This window comes from Rhinoderma darwinii, chromosome 4 (genome assembly GCF_050947455.1).
Source record: "Rhinoderma darwinii isolate aRhiDar2 chromosome 4, aRhiDar2.hap1, whole genome shotgun sequence".
Classification (NCBI taxonomy): domain Eukaryota; kingdom Metazoa; phylum Chordata; class Amphibia; order Anura; family Rhinodermatidae; genus Rhinoderma; species Rhinoderma darwinii.
In genome coordinates, this window is record NC_134690.1 from 103,628,485 (window position 1) to 103,648,163 (window position 19,679).

General features: G+C 43.7%; 1 protein-coding gene across 2 annotated transcripts; it reads left to right on the forward strand.

Moving 5' to 3' along the window:
* Window positions 1-491: 491 nt before the first annotated feature.
* TM4SF18 (transmembrane 4 L six family member 18) lies at window positions 492-9,171 on the forward strand. 2 transcript variants are annotated; one of them, XM_075863985.1, is made up of 5 exons: window positions 492-1,008; window positions 6,613-6,708; window positions 7,030-7,172; window positions 7,652-7,832; window positions 7,977-9,171. In XM_075863985.1, the coding sequence occupies exons 1-5, from the start codon at window positions 922-924 to the stop codon at window positions 7,989-7,991; spliced, it is 522 nt and encodes a 173-aa protein (XP_075720100.1). In that variant the 5' UTR covers window positions 492-921; the 3' UTR covers window positions 7,992-9,171. The 2 variants fall into 2 exon arrangements, with proteins under 2 accessions (XP_075720100.1, XP_075720099.1); XM_075863984.1 differs by lacking the exon at window positions 492-1,008 and adding an exon at window positions 2,000-2,319.
* Window positions 9,172-19,679: the final 10,508 nt, after the last annotated feature.

Consider the following 19,679-nt stretch of genomic DNA (forward strand, 5'->3'; position numbering starts at 1 on the left):
AGAAAAAAATTACTTGTTTTTGCATCGCCGCATTGCAAGAGCCGTAACGGTTTTATTTTTCCGTCTATGTGGCCGTACGTGGGCTTGATTTTTGCGGGACAAAGTGTAGTTTTCATTAGTACTATTTTGGGGTACATAGGACTTAGATTAATTTTTAATGGTGGGAATGGGAGAAAAGAGCGAATTTTGCCGTTGTTTTTTTGGACGCCGTTCATCCAGCGGTTTAATTAATGTGTTAATTTTATTGTTCAAGTGGTTACGATCGCGGGGATACCATATATGTGTATGTGTGATTTGTTTTGACACTTTTACTTTCAAAAAACAACTTTTTGGGCAAAAAAAATAGTTTTATTTGATTTTCACTGTAATTTTTTTTTTGTTTTTTCACCAACTTTATTTAACGGATTGACATTTTTTTTTTAGTCCCACCATGGGACTTCTCTATGCGATGTGCCGATCGCATATATAATGCTTTGGTATACTTCTTGTTATTATTGCCTGTCAGTATAAAACAGAGGGAGCTCCCTCCCTCTGTCAAACACATTAGATGCCGCTGTCACTATTGACAGCGGCATTTAATGGGTTAAATTGCCGGAATCGGAGCGCGCTTCGATTACGGCAGTTGCAGCAAGAGCCAGGCTGTGTATAACAGCCGTGCTCCTGCCGCTGATCGCGTGGGTACACTGGCAGTACCCGCGCCATCACAGGACGGATATATCCCTCCTCCTGCGCGAACTAGCAGCTGCAGAGCACTGATATATCCGCCCTTCGGCGTTAAGAGGTTAAAAACGCAGATATCCAGTGATTTCAGCTTGTGCTATCAGTAATAGAATGAGAGCACCAAAATGAAGACTGAGATTGCAGAAGTTAGTAGAGCTGGGTGTAGTAGGCGGAGCAAGTGCACTGCTGCATGCACATTGCATGCTGGGACTAGAGCAGTGCATGCAGGGAGGAGAAACACAGGAAGAGAAGAGGAATGAACTTACTGAGCAAAACAAACCTCTCAAGGTAAACAATAGGGAGTAGTGTTACTAAAACCATTTATTATCAAGAAAAAGATAGTCAGAGTGCACTAATATATTAATAGAGGAACATTACATTGATTTAAAAAAAAAAAAAAAAGGATTGGAAAACCCCTTTAAGCCTACTCCCTTTAATGAATGATATTACTGTAATTGATTTTGGCAATAAACTTCAGAAGAATATTTTGAGCATACCAGCAGCATCTGTGCGTTATTCCTCTCCGATATATCGATAAAATGTGGACCTGAGGGTATCGGTTGATGTACCCATTAAAAATATCAGTCTAATATGGTTTTTTTTGCCATAATTTTGTTAACAGTCTCCTGCAAAAAACAAGCCCAAATATAACTAAATTGACAGAAAAATAAAAAAGTTACAGCTTTTGGAAAGCGACGATGCAAAAACAAATTATTTCAGTTCAAAAGAGTTTTTATTGTGCAATAGTAGTAAAACATAAAAAATCTATACATATGTGGTATCGCCGTCATCGTACCGACGCATAGAATAAAGGTAACATGTTATTTACGCCACGCGCTAAATGGGGTAAATATAAAACACATAGAACAAGGGTGGAATTTCATTTTTTTTTCTATTTCCCCCAAAAAAAGTTAATAAAAGTTCATCAAAAAATTATATGTACACCAAAATGGTGCCATTAAAAAATACAACTAATCCCTCAAAAAAAAAGTCCTCATACAGCTATGTCGACAGAAAAATAAAAAAGTTAAAGCTGTTGAAATGTGACGATGGAAAAACGAAAAAACTGCTTGTCATTAAGGCCTAAAATAGGCTGGTCACTAAGCGGTTAAGGTTGGATTTATCGATTTACTGTAGCTTTGACAAAATAAAAACTGAATTAAAACAACATGTGAATCCAGCTTTGAAATAAGTCAAAACTGCCATTCATCTTGTAGTCCGGCTGTCTTCAGCCCAGCAGACCTCCAGGGATACTTCTCCGTGAAGTGGCTGCTTTGTTGCCTGCTCTGTGTGTTTGTTGATATCCCAGCAACCAGCCAGTTCTTTGCCGCTGCTTTGTCCACATACTGAACCACTTGCAGATACCATAGTGATTTTATATACAAGCCTAGGTTCTCTCTACTAGTTAGTTGCTGTTTAAAGATGTTTCTTAAGAATTGCTCAGAATATTCCGTCCTTGCTATCATTCCTCTGGCTGTATGGAGTATTGTTGTGAATATCCTGCTGTACTTTCCAAATGGCGATACAACGTATGCTGCCAACAATCAGCTCACAAATTATGTCTGGTATTTCCAAGGGATCTGTTTTGGGGGCATTATGGTAAGTACTGTATTATATTTTGTGACTTGTATTCCGGAAAGGAAGATTTAATGCCGGTAAACAACAGTAGTCTTATGTGTCCCAACCCTACTGCAAGGTCCTGACGTAGGGAAGACTGGAAAGTCTAGTGGGCAAGCAGGACAAGTTTTCAATAAGTTCAGGACATTACATGTATGATAACTAGGATATAAAATCAACTTGCTAGACTATCTATCTATCTATCTATCTATCTATCTATCTATCTATCTATCTATCTATCTATCTATCTATCTATCTATCTATCTATCATGAGGTTGGTTGTACTGCATTTCATTTACTTAAAGAGGCTCTGTTACCAGATTATAAGTGCTCTATCTCCTACCTAATCTGATAGGTGCTGTAATGTAGATAACAACAGTGGTTTTTATTTTGAAAAATTATAATTTTTGAGCAAGTTATGAACATTGTAAATTTATGCTAATTAGTTCTTAATGACCAACTGGGCGTTTTTTTACTTTTTACCAAGTGGCGATTGTAAAGAGAAGTGTATGACGCTGACCAATCATTTATGCCCAGCTTGTTTTACTGCACAGTGTGATCTCGTGAGATCACGCTGTAATGGGACTTCCTCCCACAGGTTCTTCATCGGAGCCATGGAAGACTGAACAGACATCGCCTCCAGCTGCTGCAGATTCGGATAAACGTCCTGGCACAGCTGGAGGCGATGTCTGTTGACTCTTCCATCGCTCCGGTGAAGGGCCTGTGGGAGAAAGTCCCGTCACAGCGTGATCTCGCGAGATCACGCTGTGCCGTGAAACAAGCTGGGCATGAATGAGTTGAAGTGTATGACGCTGATTGGTCTGATTGGTCAACGTCATACACTTCTCTTCACAACGCCCACTTGGTAAAAAGTTTAAAAAAAACGCCCAGTTGGTCATTAAGAACTAATTAGCATAAAACTAAAATTGTTCAGAACTTGCTCAAAAATTATTTTTTTCAAAATAAAAATCACTGTTGTTATCTACATTACAGCACCTATCAGATTAGGTAGGAGATAGGGCACTTATAATCTGGTGAGAGAGCCTCTTTAATGTTTTAACACAACACTGTGTACTTACTTCTAATTATGCACAACCAAACTTTTGGTCATTTTAGCTGAATTGTGCCCCCTCCCCATTCTGTGATATCTCAATATCTGTGATACTAGAATTCTTGATTGTATCATATCACAAGGGCTTTCCATTCGCTTTGTACAACCTTTACTGCCTCACAAGGGCACTGTTCTCACTGATCTTCTGGGGGCACCCAAGAATATTGCTCCTTTCCCTTTTTGCTTTGGCTTTAGTGTTGTGTGGGTGCCGTATGTGTTATGTATTTGTGTTATGTGGGTACGGTGTTAGTGATCATATCTACTGTTTGGGAGCCAGGTGGGATATGGAGGTATGAAGAGGACTAAAGGACACAATCGCCCATGCTGCAATGAAGGCCAATGAATCTGTGAAGAAAAGCTATAACACTAGTGTTAGCTGGGCCTTAGAGCAGATGTATGTTCTGCCAGCAAGTTCTCTGGTGCTTTGGCTGCAGTTGTTGGACGGACTCCAGAAAAGTTGTAAATAATGCCCTATTGTGCCCACACATATTAAATTAAATCGATTTAGGCAGAACCGGCCTGAAATCTAATGTGTATAGGGGAAAGATGGAGGAGGATTGGCATGTTGAATTTCAACATTCCTGATCCAATTAAAACGCGGCGCTGCTATGTCTAGTCTGGGGGTGGCGTATTTCCCTCACTCATTGAAATAAACATGCTACCTCAGCAGAGCCAAGCATGCATGTTTATAGGGGAGTCAGGTGAAATAACTGTTAGGGTATGTTCACATGCAGTGTTTTCAGACGTAATTTGGGCGTTTTACGCTATTCGGACGTAATTCGAGGCGTAAAATGCCCGAATTACATCCGTAAATAGTGTGTGTGAACATACCCTAAACATCATTGCACCCACTCGCTACAACTTTGTAGCTTCCTGTTTGTGATTAACCCCTTCCCTCCACAGCTAATTTTAGTTTTTACGTCCTTGCTTTCCAAAAGCCATAACTTTTTTATTTTTTCATCGATGTAGAAATATTGGCTCTTGTTTTTTGCAGGACAAGTTGTAGTTTTTCATGGCACCATTTATTGTTCCATATAATGTACTGGGAAAATGAAAAAAAATTCTTTGTGGGGTCAAATGGGCAAGAAACAACGATTGCACCATTAGTTTTTAAGGAGTTCAATCTACGGTAAAATTTACATGTTCACTTTATTCTTTGGGTTGATACGATTATGGCGATACCAAATTTCTAATTTTATTTCATGTTTTACCACTTTAATAAATAAAACTATTTGTTAAAAAATAAGATTGTTTTATGTCACCACATTCTGAGAGACATAACATTTTTATTTTTCCGTCGACTGAGCGGTGTGAAGGCGCATTTTGTGCGTGGTGAGCTGTAGTTTTTATTGGTACTATTTTGAGGTACACGTGACTTTTTAATCACTTTATTCCATTTTTTGTGAGCTAAGGTGACAAAAGGTGACAAAAAAAATGTTTTAAATATATATATTTTTTTTTACAGCGTTCACCGAGCAGGTTAAATAATGTCATATTGTTATAGTTCTGACTTTTACAGATGCGGCGATACCAGTTATGTTAACTTTTATTTTTTCTAACATTAATGGTTTTTTTTGGAACTTTTAATATATTATTATTTTTTTTCACTACTGAAAACGTTATTTACATTTTTTTACACTTTTTATTAGACCCCTTAAGAGCTTTGAACCAGCAATCATTAGATCGCTGGTATAATACACTGCAATACTAATGTATTGCAGTGTATTGTCATTTTTACATGGTTCTGTTTAGCCCTGCCAGAGGCAGGGCTTAACAGTGGCAGAGTAAAGGCAGTCCTGGGGGCCTTCATTAGGCCCTAGGGCTTAACAGTGGCAGAATAAAGGCAATCCTGGGGGCCTTCATTAGGCCCTAGGGCTTAACAGTGGCAGAGTAAAGGCAGTCCTGTGGGCCTTCATTAGGCCCTAGGGCTTAACAGTGGCAGAGTAAAGGCAATCCTGGGGGCCTTCATTAGGCCCTAGGGCTTAACAGTGGCAGAGTAAAGGCAATCCTGGGGGCCTTCATTAGGCCCTAGGGCTTAACAGTGGCAGAGTAAAGGCAATCCTGGGGGCCTTCATTAGGCCCTAGGGCTTAACAGTGGCAGAGTAAAGGCAATCCTGGGGGCCTTCATTAGGCCCTAGGGCTTAACAGTGGCAGAGTAAAGGCAATCCTGGGGGCCTTCATTAGGCCCTAGGGCTTAACAGTGGCAGAGTAAAGGCAATCCTGGGGGCCTTCATTAGGCCCTAGGGCTTAACAGTGGCAGAGTAAAGGCAGTCCTGGGGGCCTTCATTAGGCCCTAGGGCTTAACAGTGGCAGAGTAAAGGCAGTCCTGGGGGGCCTTCATTAGGCCCTAGGGCTTAACAGTGGCAGAGTAAAGGCAATCCTGGGGGCCTTCATTAGGCCCTAGGGCTTAACAGTGGCAGAGTAAAGGCAGTCCTGGGGGCCTTCATTAGGCCCTAGGGCTTAACAGTGGCAGAGTAAAGGCAGTCCTGGGGGCCTTCATTAGGCCTTAGGGCTTAACAGTGGCAGAGTAAAGGCAGACCTGGGGGACTTTATTAGGCCCCTTGGCTGCCATGACAACCATCGGCACTCGACGAGCTGTCGGAGGGGCTGCCCCCTTTTTTGAATGCCTCAGATGCTGCGGTCGCAATTGACCTCTGCATTTGTGGTGTTAAACGTTCCGGAACAGCACGTGAGCCCGCTCCATACTTCAACCCCTGCAATATGACATACCTGGAGTAAGATGATTCATCATCCAGTGGCTTGTAGCCTATGGTATTTGCAAAATTCAAGGAATTCAGCATTGAACCTGCATTTCTTGTTGGTTTGCTGGGTTCTACTGGTGACTGACATGAGTAATACCATTGTCCCTACATCCATTGTTGCCCCTTTTTAAGACTGGCTTAGAAGACTGACCAGATGAGCAGTGACTGTCACTGGAGAACACCGCTTATTACTCCTCTTTGTCTGGTCTGGGACTTCTAAAATAAGTAATTTGCATGTTAGCTGGTGCAGTATTTCGGTCTTCTATTTCCCCTATGAAACAAGATATAAAGTGTTTATGATTAATCTTCAGGACATGAACACTTTTTTATAATGGACACTCACTGATAGACCATCTTTTACCAAAATAATAATAATTGTATTTTGGTTTATGACAATTGCAGATGATCATTTTATCCACTGTCCTCCTGCTGGTGGATTTCTATAAATGCAGCTCATCTTGCTGTGCTGGGAAACAAGTGTATCACATATATTTCGCTGTGAGTATAAACTTGATCTATTTTATGCCTGCCTTGTATCATACATATAACAATAACCAGACAATTCATTCCTAGGGTATTCATGTGAGATATGTGATGTGATGCTATATACAGTACTATAACTTAGATCCTATGGTGGACTACTGTGTATAACATTTATGGCTATTTGTAGATGATAGAAGTATAAGTGGTTTATATTAATGTCCTATGTGAATTGTTACTTTTCTCCACAAAATGATTAGTTCTTATTATTTATTCTTTCATAAATGATAAAGGACACTTTATATCCCCCTATATGTCACTTTTCTTCATGTATTTCAGAGACTGGGGTCTGCACTGTTTGCTCTGCTGGGTGTGTTATTTTCTGGATATTCTTTGATCATCTCCTCCTTGGCATTGTCTCAAGGCCCATACTGTAGGACGGAGACTGGATGGAGTTACCCCTTTGCCAACACATCGGGAGGGTACTGATCATTTTCTATATTCTTAGTCCAGAAGGAAACTGATGTTGATCTTTAGTCCAAACATAGTTGACTATATTCAGCAAAGTTCACATTATTGCCCACTCAGGCGATAAGGTGAATTTATCTGCATGCATTCAGATGTAGCAGAGGGGAATTTATTATCTAACCCTTTGTGGCAGCATTGTTTCTGCATAGTAATAACCCTGGGAAAATATTACTGTAATCCAATGTAAATCCACAGATATCATGGTAGCATGAATGGTAGACACTTGGTTCTGTTATATCTGGAAAAGTACATAAAATAGTCATTCCCAGGTCAGGAATGGCTTTTGTTCTCTATACCCCATGTAGTTATAGACAACGCGTAGGTAACACCAACAGAAGAAATCAAGTTTTACGTCAGTGGAGACCAGTCTTTTGTTTATAACCCAATGTATATGCGTTTCTGTGCTGTGACTATGTTCATGTGTTTATTCCAGGTATCTTGTGAAGTCTTCCTCCTGGTCCCAGTGTTTAGAACCCAGCAAAGTTGTGGAGTGGAACATCATTTTATTCGCCATTCTTATTGCCCTCAGTGCCCTGCAAGTGTTAATTTGCCTTTGTAAAGCCATATATGATGTTATTGGGGTGTTGTGTGGGACGCACAAGATTTTAGCACAGGTAACAAATTAGTAAATTCCTAGCACTGAATTATGTCAGGTCAACTGTGGAGTTTTGGTAGAAATAAAATAAAAAAAAATTCTATATAGGCTAAAAATGCCATAGTATACCTAATAATTACATAATAATATGTTTGTTTTGCAGCCGGATACCATATGATACGATGCAAAGAAAATACATTTAATTTTGAAGTTGTGCTTCAGATTTAATGGACACTATGACGTCAATAATACCCAGAATCCTCTGTTAATTCGAAATGAAAGAAGAACTGGAGTTCACCCTAAAAAAAACAAAAACTAAATGAATACAAAACAAAACAGAAAAAACCTGTTACTGCCAATGTAGTGTATGTGGTGATGTATTTGCTCTTCTTCCCTCTTGTGGTTACTTCTGTTTATGACGCCTTTTTACCGTGAAGTTTTTCATTGTTGAATTGTGAATTCTTCTTTATACATTAAATCTGAACATGATACATGTGAAACTGAATATATACTACATTACCTGTAGGTGTTCAGTGCATGGTTTCACTGAATTACCAGAAACGATACAATCAACTATTTATAACAAGAAGCAAAGAAGGTTAATGCGCCAGACTCACCAAGCAGTTAAAAGTCTATTAATCTTTTATTTGTCATATCTTCTTAAGGGAAAGTTGGGTAAAAATAAATATGGTTGCTTAACTGGAATGATTTGCCGTCCAGAACACTAGGAAAGCTGGGTGACACCTGCTGGGCTGCATTACGTAATGCAGGATTCTATGCTGGTAGCTGTACAGATGGCTGCCAATTGGGCTACTGTATACAGTTGGATCCAGAAGTATTTGAAGGCACAATCTTAATAGTTTGGGCTCTGTACACTACAACAGTATTGGAACAAAGTAATGAAGATGTGAATGAACTTTCCTCTTTAATTCAGGGGGTATAACAAAAATGTTGCGTTAATCATTTAGGAATTACAGCCATTTTTCCTCAGTCCCTCCATTTTTACAGGCTCAAAAGTAATTGGCCAATTGACTGATAAGTAGTTTCGTGGCCCGATGTGGCCTGTTCCCTCCTTATTTCATGACAAATTAAGAAGATAAAAGATCTGGAGTGCATTTCAAGTGTTAAAGGCGAAAAAATTGAATATTCTTCAATGGCCGAGTCAGTCACCGAACCTCAACCTGAATGAGCATGTTCTTAACTTACTGAAGACAAAACTGAAGACTGGAACACCCAAAAACAAGCAGCAATTGAAGGCGACTGCAGTAAAGGCCTGGCAAAGCATGTCAGGGAAGGAGACTGAATTTAGTGATGTGCATGGGTTCTAGAATTAAGGCATTGACTACAAAAAATGTACATCCAAGTATTAAAAATAATCCTTATATTTATAATTATATTATTTTGTCTAATTACTTAAAAAATACACTATATTGACAAAAGTATTGGGACACCTATACATTACAACTACAGGAGCTCTTATGACATCCCATTCTAAAACTATAGTCATTAATATGAAGTTGGTCTCCCCTTTGCAGCTAAAACAGTTTCCACTTTTGGGAAGGCTTTCCACAAGATTTTGGTGTGAGAGGGCCTGGCTCGCAATCTCTGTTCTAGTTTATCCCATGGGCATTGCTAGGTTCTTAAAAGATATGGGGCACAAGCCCCAAGACGTAAGTTTATCCCCCCCCAAAAAAATTATTTTAACATCCATATTGGAGATAGCATATCTATAAGACTAAGGCTCCTATAGCTACACTGCTGGATAGACTTAGATACAGCGACTCAGCAGACCGTAGCACACACGATAGGCATTATTTTTTATATGCGATACATTGATGACCTCTTCCTCCTATGGTAAGGAAAAATCGATGACGCCCATCGATTTTGTGACTCTCTTAATAATAACAACATTTGGGGCCTCAGTTTTACCAATGCCGATTATAATAAAATAGACTTTTTGGATCTTGTTATTTCTCACTTAATCAAACCTTCATTACTAAAACTTTTTTCAAAACCGTAGACATCAATAACTACTTAGACTACAAGATTGGCCATTTTTCAAAATGGATAACAAATATCCCTTATAGCCAGTTTAACAGGTTCCCGACAGCTGGCTGTATTTTTACGGCCAGCGGTCAGGGTCTCTGAAGTCCGCCGTATAGACTAATTACGGCGGCACTTCAGAGACTGTGCACACGCGATCGCATGCACACAGATCTATGCCCTGGCTGTTGCTAACAGCCATGGGCACTGGGCAGAATGTCAGGGGCCAATCTTTTGGCCCCTGAACATGTGATCGCTGTGACAACCAATCACAGCGATCACATGCATTTGTACGTATAAAACAGTGTCCACGCGATCGCGTGTACACAGCCCTGTGCCTACGCTGTTACCAACAGCTCTGGGCACTGGGCAGAGTATCAGGGACCAATCTGATGGTCCCTGAACATGTGGTCGCTGTGAAAACCTATCACAGCGACCACATTTGTTTTATTTTGACTTTTCTGGCAGTAAATCTCCTGCCTCTTTTCTTCTCCTCAAACATTGTTTCAGTTTGAGGAGAAGAAGAGACTCGGGAGAATTGCTGCCAGAAGATTACAGTTACAGTTACACAAAAAATACAGTTACACTCTAAAACATTCTCTGTATAGATAGATTTCTATCTATCTATACAATCTATCTATCCATCTATCTTTTTTCTATCTACCTTTCTTTCTTTTATTCTATTAGAATAGGCAGGTAGGGAGTATATAATTATATATATATCCACATATATATAATATATATAGCAATAGCGGTTTATTGTTTTGTTAGCGGTAGTGTAGATATATATACCAGTTAGTTTGTGTGTTTTATAAAAAAACCAAAAAAAACAACATTTGTTTAGTTAGTGTTAGTTACGTTATGGTGAGGAAGTTGTTTAGCGCCGAGGAGGCATACGCCATGCTGTGGTCTGAGTCGGAGACCGCATCAGAGATGGCGTCAGAGATGGAACATGTTTTGGGCAGTGACGATGATAGCGTCACTTCAGGTTCATCTTCAGGGGACGTTGTCCCTGATGCAGTTGAAACTGCAGAACATGAAAGCGCAGGGCCAAGTAGCGCTGTAGCACGGGACAGCCTGGTCCCCCCAGTCCAGGCTCTTGTATGGGCACCTGCCCCATCTTTTGAGCCTAAAATCCACGGATTTATTGCCACTCCTGGCATAACCGTGGACAATACAAATTTTGTCCAAATGGATTACTTCCATTTATTTATAACGGACGACATCCTAAATCAGATTGTCCACGAAACAAATTTATATGCCACGCAATATATAAGGCAGAAACCTTCATCCACCCATGCCAGAGATTGGACGCCCACCAATTTGCAGGAATTAAAAAAAAATTTGGGGCTCACTCTAAATATGGGTATTGTCAAAAAGCCCTCCATTAGGTCTTACTGGTCAACAAGACCCGCCCAAGCCACCCCAGTATATTCTGCAGTAATGCCCAGGTCTCTGTTAGGGATCTGCCAGGTACTTCATCTAGGTATACTCCTGGGATTAATCAATCCACACCTGAGGCCAGACCTGTTCGACTGACACCATCTCCCACCAACCAGGGTGGCAGGCTCAGGAGTGGGAGAGCCTATCGCGGCCTGGTCTGTCGGAGTTAGCTCCGCCCCCTGTCCTTTATTACCTGCCCTGTTCTCTCCCTCAGTGCTTGTAATTCTTTTGGATTCCTGGCCCCACTGCTGCTTGCTCCAGCCTGCTTCTGCCGTGCTTCTGCCTTGCTGCAGTTCTGCTTGACCTGCTTTGCTTTGCCCCTGGCTTGCTTCTGTCTCCTTGCCCGCTTGGGTGTACTCACTTCGTCCTGGTCCTGACTGTCCGTTCGCCGCTCCGTTTCCTCGTGGCGTTCCGTGGCTACTGCCCCTTCCCTTGCATGTTCCCTGTTTGTTTTCCTGTGCACTTAGACAGCGTAGGGACCGCCGCCCAGTTGTACCTCGTCGCCTAGGGCGGGTCGTTGCAAGTAGGCAGGGACAGGGCGGTGGGTAGATTAGGGCTCACTTTCCCTTCACCTCCTTCCTGCCATTACATAATTACAAGCCCTTACCTAGTCTACCATTTCTCCTACGCTGACGCTATCATGGACCCCCTTGAGACCCTGACCCAGCAGATGCAGGGCCTCTCCCTACAGGTCCAGGCCCTGGCCCAAAGGGTCAATCAGGGTGACGCTGCTTTAGTAGTACCCCTCACCTCACCTCTAGAACCCGACCTCAAGTTACCTGACCGGTTCTCAGGGGACCGTAAGACGTTTCTCTCCTTCCGGGAGAGTTGCAGACTGTATTTCCGCCTAAAGCCCCACTCCTCAGGTTCCGAGAACCAGCGGGTGGGTATCATCATATCCCGACTCCAGGAAGGGCCCCAAGAGTGGGCCTTCTCCTTGGCTCCTGACGCCCCTGAACTTTCCTCTGTTGATCGTTTTTTCTCTGCCCTCGGACTCATTTACGACGAGACTGACAGGACTGCTTTAGCCGAGAGTCAGCTGGTGACCTTACGTCAGGGTAGGAGACCGGTTGAGGAATACTGTTCTGATTTTAGGAAGTGGTGCGTAGCTTCTCAGTGGAACGATCCGGCCCTAAGGTGCCAGTTTAGGTTAGGATTATCTGACGCCCTGAAGGATCTGCTGGTTAGCTACCCCTCGTCTGACTCCCTTGACCAGGTTATGGCCCTAGCAGTACGACTTGACCGACGTCTCAGGGAACGTCAGCTAGAACGCTTCAGTGTGCTCCCCTCTGACTTTTCTGCGATCCCCCCCGAGGTCCCGTCTCCTCGCCCCTCCACGGAGGACTCGGAGGTACCTATGCAACTCGGGGCCTCCATGTCCCCTCGACAACGTAGGGAGTTTCGCAGAATGAATGGTCTCTGCTTCTACTGTGGGGACGACAAGCATCTACTGAACACCTGTCCCAGGCGCAAGAATAAGAAGCCGGAAAACTTCCGCGCCTAAGTGATCATCGGGGAGGTCACTTGGGCGCACAGGTATTTCCCGTTAATGTGAAACGCAATAAAATTTTGCTTCCCTTTCAGGTCTCGTTTGCTGGCCGGGCTGCCACGGGCAGTGCTTTCGTGGATTCAGGGTCATCTGCTAATATCATGTCTGTGGAATTTGCTATGTCTCTAAAGATGCCTTGTATTGATTTACCTTATCCTATCCCTGTAGTAGGAATCGACTCAACTCCCCTTGCTAATGGTTATTTTACTCAGCATACTCCTGTTTTTGAACTCCTGGTTGGCTCCATGCATTTGGAGCAGTGCTCTGTACTGGTGATGCAGGGATTATCGTCTGATCTGGTTTTAGGCCTTCCCTGGTTGCAGTTGCATAATCCCACGTTTGATTGGAATACTGGGGATCTCACCAAATGGGGTAATGAATGTCTTATGTCATGTCTTTCTGTTAACTCTATTTCTCCCCGGGAGGAGGTAAACACGCTTCCTGAGTTTGTTCAGGACTTCGCCGATGTGTTTTCTAAGGAGGCCTCCGAGGTGTTGCCCCCCCATAGAGATTACGATTGCGCTATCGATTTGGTGCCTGGTGCCAAGCTTCCTAAGGGTAGGATATTTAATCTTTCATGTCCTGAACGTGAAGCCATGAGGGTGTATATCCAAGAATGCCTGGCCAAGGGTTTCATTCGCCCCTCGACTTCTCCTGTAGGTGCTGGCTTCTTCTTCGTGGGGAGGAAGGATGGTGGTCTTAGGCCGTGCATTGATTATCGTAACCTGAATAAGGTCACCGTAAGGAACCAGTACCCACTTCCTTTGATTCCGGATCTTTTTAATCAGGTTCAGGGAGCCCAATGGTTTTCTAAGTTCGATCTACGGGGGGCATATAACCTTATCCGCATCAAAGAGGGGGATGAGTGGAAAACTGCGTTCAACACACCCGAGGGTCATTTCGAATACCTGGTCATGCCCTTTGGGTTGTGTAATGCCCCTGCTGTCTTCCAGAATTTTATTAATGAAATCCTGAGAGAGTACCTGGGTAATTTTCTTGTTGTGTACCTTGATGACATACTGGTGTTTTCCAAGGACTGGTCCTCCCACGTGGAGCATGTCAGGAAGGTGCTACAGGTCCTTCGGGAGAATAATCTGTTTGCTAAGACTGAAAAATGTGTCTTTGGGGTACAGGAGATACCATTTTTAGGGCAAATCCTCACTCCTCATGAATTCCGCATGGACCCTGCCAAGGTTCAGGCTGTGGCGGAATGGGTCCAACCTGCCTCCCTTAAGGCGTTACAGTGTTTTTTAGGGTTCGCCAACTATTACAGGAGATTTATTGCCAACTTCTCGGTCGTCGCTAAGCCTCTTACGGACCTTACCCGCAAGGGTGCTGATGTCCTCCATTGGCCCCCTGAGGCCGTCCAGGCCTTTGAGACCCTCAAGAAGTGCTTTATCTCGGCCCCCGTGCTGATTCAGCCCAACCAAGAGGAGCCATTTATTGTGGAGGTTGACGCTTCCGAGGTGGGAGTGGGGGCCGTCTTGTCCCAGGGTACCAGCTCCCTCACCCATCTCCGCCCCTGTGCTTACTTCTCTAGGAAGTTTTCGCCCACGAAGAGTAACTATGATATTGGCAACCGCGAACTTCTAGCCATTAAATGGGCTTTTGAGGAGTGGCGGCACTTCCTGGAGGGGGCCAGACACCAGGTAACGGTCCTTACGGATCACAAGAATCTGGTTTTCCTAGAATCGGCCCGGAGGCTTAATCCTAGACAAGCTCGGTGGGCACTATTCTTTACCAGATTTAATTTCTTGGTTACCTATAGGGCTGGGTCCAAGAATATTAAGGCTGATGCTCTGTCACGTAGTTTCATGGCCAATCCTCCTTCTGAGAAGGATCCTGCTTGTATTTTACCCCCTGGTATAATCGTCTCTGCTGCCACGGATTCTGATTTAGCTTCTGATATTGCGGCTGATCAGGGTGCAGCTCCCGGGAACGTCCCTGGGGACAAACTGTTTGTTCCCCTGCAATACCGGCTGAGGGTACTCAGGGAAAACCATGACTCCGCTCTATCTGGTCATCCTGGCATCTTGGGCACCAAACACCTCATTACCAGAAACTATTGGTGGCCTGGGTTGCCTAAAGACGTTAGGGCTTACGTCGCCGCTTGTGAGGTTTGCGCTAGGTCCAAAACCCCTAGGTCCCGACCTGCGGGCTTACTACGTTCCTTGCCCATTCCCCAGAGACCTTGGACCCATATCTCCATGGATTTTATCACCGATTTGCCCCCATCTCAGGGCAAGTCGGTGGTGTGGGTGGTAGTCGACCGCTTCAGCAAGATGTGCCACTTTGTGCCCCTTAAGAAGCTACCTAACGCCAAGACGTTAGCTTCTTTGTTTGTGAAACACATCCTGCGTCTCCATGGGGCCCCAGTCAATATTGTTTCTGACAGAGGGGTACAATTTGTTTCCTTATTTTGGAGAGCTTTTTGTAAAAAGTTGGAGATTGATCTGTCCTTCTCCTCCGCCTTCCATCCTGAAACTAATGGCCAAACGGAAAGGACCAACCAATCCCTGGAACAATATTTAAGGTGTTTCATCTCTGACTGTCAATTCGATTGGGTCTCATTCCTTCCCCTTGCTGAATTTTCCTTGAATAACCGGGTCAGTAACTCGTCAGGGGTCTCCCCGTTTTTCTGTAATTTCGGGTTTAACCCAAGATTCTCCTCCGTCTCCCCTGGTTGTTCCAATAATCCTGAGGTAGAGGATGTTCATCGGGAACTGTGCACTGTCTGGGCCCAGGTTCAGAAGAACCTAGAGGCGTCCCAGAGCGCACAAAAGATTCAGGCGGATAGTAGACGTTCTGCTAACCCCCGGTTTGTCGTCGGGGATTTGGTCTGGTTGTCGTCCAGGAACTTGCGCCTTAAGGTCCCGTCCAGGAAGTTTGCTCCCCGATTTATTGGACCTTATAAGATCATTGAAGTCCTCAACCCTGTATCCTTCCGTCTGGAGCTCCCCCCATCATTTCGCATACATGACGTCTTCCATGCCTCCCTCCTTAAACGCTGCTCCCCTTCCTGGTCCCCCTCGAGGAAACCTCCTGTTCCCGTTCTCACCCCTGAGGGGGTGGAATTCGAGGTGGCCAAGATTATGGACAGTAGGATGGTCCAGGGCTCCCTCCAGTACCTGGTCCATTGGAGAGGATACGGGCCGGAGGAGAGGACTTGGGTACCTGCCCGTGATGTTCACGCTGGGGTATTGATCAGGAGGTTCCACCTTCTCTTCCCCACTAAACCGGGTCCCCTTAGTAAGGGTCCGGTGGCCCCTCATAAAAGGGGGAGTACTGTTAGGGATCTGCCAGGTACTTCATCTAGGTATACTCCTGGGATTAATCAATCCACACCTGAGGCCAGACCTGTTCGACTGACACCATCTCCCACCAACCAGGGTGGCAGGCTCAGGAGTGGGAGAGCCTATCGCGGCCTGGTCTGTCGGAGTTATCTCCGCCCCCTGTCCTTTATTACCTCCCCTGTTCTCTCCCTCAGTGCTTGTAATTCTTTTGGATTCCTGGCCCCACTGCTGCTTGCTCCAGCCTGCTTCTGCCGTGCTTCTGCCTTGCTGCAGTTCTGCTTGACCTGCTTTGCTTTGCCCCTGGCTTGCTTCTGTCTCCTAGCCCGCTTGGGTGTACTCACTTCGTCCTGGTCCTGACTGTCCGTTCGCCGCTCCGTTTCCTCGTGGCGTTCCGTGGCTACTGCCCCTTCCCTTGCATGTTCCCTGTTTGTTTTCCTGTGCACTTAGACAGCGTAGGGACCGCCGCCCAGTTGTACCTCGTCGCCTAGGGCGGGTCGTTGCAAGTAGGCAGGGACAGGGCGGTGGGTAGATTAGGGCTCACTTTCCCTTCACCTCCTTCCTGCCATTACAGTCTCGTTATGAGACAATAATGAGGATCCTCCACTTCAATGACAACGCACAGGCCCCCCCAAGTACCGATGCAAACCGGGATCGGTTGTTCAAAATTAGACCACTGATAAATTCCCTGAATAATTTATTTCTGCAAATCTACACCCCTGAGCAGGATGTAAGTGTGGACGAATCCCTCCTCAACTTCCATGGAAGACTTAGCTTTCGCCAATATCTACCTTCCAAAAGGGCAAGATATGGCGTTAAGCTTTATAAATTGTGCGAAAGCGGGTCAGGATATACCACCGCCTTCAGGATTTATGAAGGGCGGGACCGCTCAATAAATGTTCCTGGATGCCCTCCTGATCTTTCCACCAGCAGTAAGATCGTGTGGGAGATAATGCAGCCTCTGCTTCACAAGGGGTACCACCTGTACTGCGACAATTTTTATTCCAGTGTGCCCCTGTTTAGGCATTTGCATGCTGCAAGGACTGGGGCATGTGGTACCATGCGCAAAAATCTAATTGGTTTTCCACAGCAATTAGTGGGGAAGTGCATGGTAAAGGGGAACTCCTGTGCTTAAGCATCTGAAGAATTGCTGGCGGTCAAGTTCAGGGATCGCAAAGATGTGTATGTGCTAAGTACGATTCATACCGCAGGAACAGTGGCAGTGAGGGAAAGAGGGGCAACATCGGACAAGCACAAACCAGTGAGCGTGTCCGAATATAACAAGTACATGCGGGGGGTGGATTTAAGCGACCAGGTTTTACAGCCCTATTTAGTAAAACGCAAAACTAAAACCTGGTACAAAAAAGTGGCCATTTATTTGTTACAGGTGGCCATCCACAACTCATTTGTGCTCTACAAAAAAAACAGAGGCAGAGACACATACCTGGATTTCCAGGAGAAAATTATTGAAGGCCTCATATTTGATGTTCTGGACACCCGAGAATGCCCCCAGTCTGAGGATGTCACGCGACTGACTGAAAGACACTTCATCAGTCGGATTCCCCCAACACCAACCAGAAGCAACCCCCAGAAAAAGTGCCGCGTCTGCAGAAAAGACGGGCACCGCAAAGATTCCCGATATTTCCGTCCCTCGCAACAAGGCCTGTGCATCAGCCATGTTTTAAAAAATACCACACTGTTCTGAATTATTAGATTTTAGTTAATTCGTTTAAAATATATTTGCCCTACATTACTTTTTTATTTTTCCCCTGATTTTACTCCAAGGGTGAGGGAGGGAATGGGTGGGGGGTGGATGTCATGTTTGCATATTTTCTAAAGTTCATCTGCTGGAGAGCTCCATTTGCATAAACTTGCAATTTCTTATTTTAGAAAACCCCAAAAAATAAATTCCCATTATACCCCTAGATGAAAATGTTGGGATTTCTGCTTCGAGAGCAGATATTTTAGACGTGTTATAGAAACTCTGTTGAGTTTTGTAAAACCAGATTTGAAAAAAAGCGATTTGTGAAATAAGCTTCTTCTATCGTCCGTCCTCCTACATCTCTATGTGATAATAAGGCCCACATATTTGGTATCCCCATGCACAGGAGAAGTGGCAGAATGTGAAAGGAAATTAATTTTGTCCGTGGTCTATGCCGTGTGTGAAAAATGCTGGTATAAACTGACGCATTTGCTAAAAAAAAGCTAATTTTATTTTGTTCCATCTTATTCAAGAAACTTTCAGAAGAAAACTGGACTGTCTAAAAATATGATAAACCCCTTGAAGGAAACCTTGTGGGGTCTACTTGTGTGAATGAAGTCATTTATGGGGTGTTTCTAATGTTTCAGCAGCATTACGCCCCCCAGAAAACAATATGCTGCTATAAAATCAAATGCAAAATTCCTGGTCCAAAAAGCCTCCTTTTATGCCATGCCCTGGCACATGCCCGCACAGTGAATAAGGCACACATATTTGGTATCCCCATGCACAGGAGAAGTGGAAGAACGTGAAAGGAGATGAATTTTGTCCGTGGTCCATTCTATGTGTGAAAAATGCTGGCATAAACTGACGCATTTGCTAAAAAAAGCAAATTTTATTTTGTTCCATCTTATTCAAGAAACTTTCAGAAGAAAACTGGACTTGCTAAAAATATGATAAACCCTTTGAAGGAAACCTTGTGGGGTCTACTTGTGTGAATGAAGTCATTTATGGGGTGTTTTTAATGTTTCAGCAGCATTAGGCCCCCCAGAAAACAGTATGCGGCTATAAAATCAAATGCAAAATTCCTGGACCGAAAAGGCCAAAAAGCCTCCTTTTATGCCAAGCCCTGGCACATGCCCGCACAGTGAATAAGGCACATATATTTGGTATCCCCATGCACGGGAGAAGTGGAAGAATGTGAAAGGAGATGAATTTTGTCCGTGGTCCATACTGTGTGTGAAAAATGTTAGCATAAACTGACGCAATTGCTAAATTCTTGAATTTTTTTCCAATTTTGCCCACTTTAGAGAAAAAAATAAAAATGATATATACTGACAAATGCCACTAAAACAAAGCCCTATCTGTCCTTTAAAAAGAGTGTAAAATTCAAAGATGAACTTTATTCACCTGCTGAGTTATAGTCATCTAAAGAAGCGCATAGCAAAATTGTGAAATTTGCTCTGGTCATTTAGCTGTAAAACAGCCTAGTCCTTAACCGGTTAAAAGAATCAGACAAAATTGCTCTTTAGATAAAGATTATCATAAACAAGCCAAAACTCTCAATAGCCGTTTTTCTGGGAAAGGATTCCCGAAACAGCTTCATAGGGATGCCTACAAAAAAACTGCAAAACTCTCTCAAGATGACTGCATAGCCTCCAAAAAATCTTCTGTTAAAACATTCGAGTTATACCTCCTCCACATTTAATCCGAATTTCATCACCACCTTTAACTCAGCACACAAAAAAATATGTGAGAGTTTGAGTAAACATTGGCACCTACTAGAAACAGACCCTTACCTAAAACCTGTGAGACCACCCAAACCGACAATTACCTTTAGAA

What these genes read in the sequence shown, in the direction of transcription:
- TM4SF18 (XM_075863984.1), top strand. Translation starts at nt 2,143, where the DNA reads ATGTTTCTTAAGAATTGCTCAGAATATTCCGTCCTTGCTATCATTCCT. An exon ending in TCTGTTTTGGGGGCATTATG is followed by an intron (nt 2,320 to 6,612) that starts GTAAGTACTGTA and finishes TGACAATTGCAG; the next exon opens with ATGATCATTTTATCCACTGT. An exon ending in TGTATCACATATATTTCGCT is followed by an intron (nt 6,709 to 7,029) that starts GTGAGTATAAAC and finishes CATGTATTTCAG; the next exon opens with AGACTGGGGTCTGCACTGTT.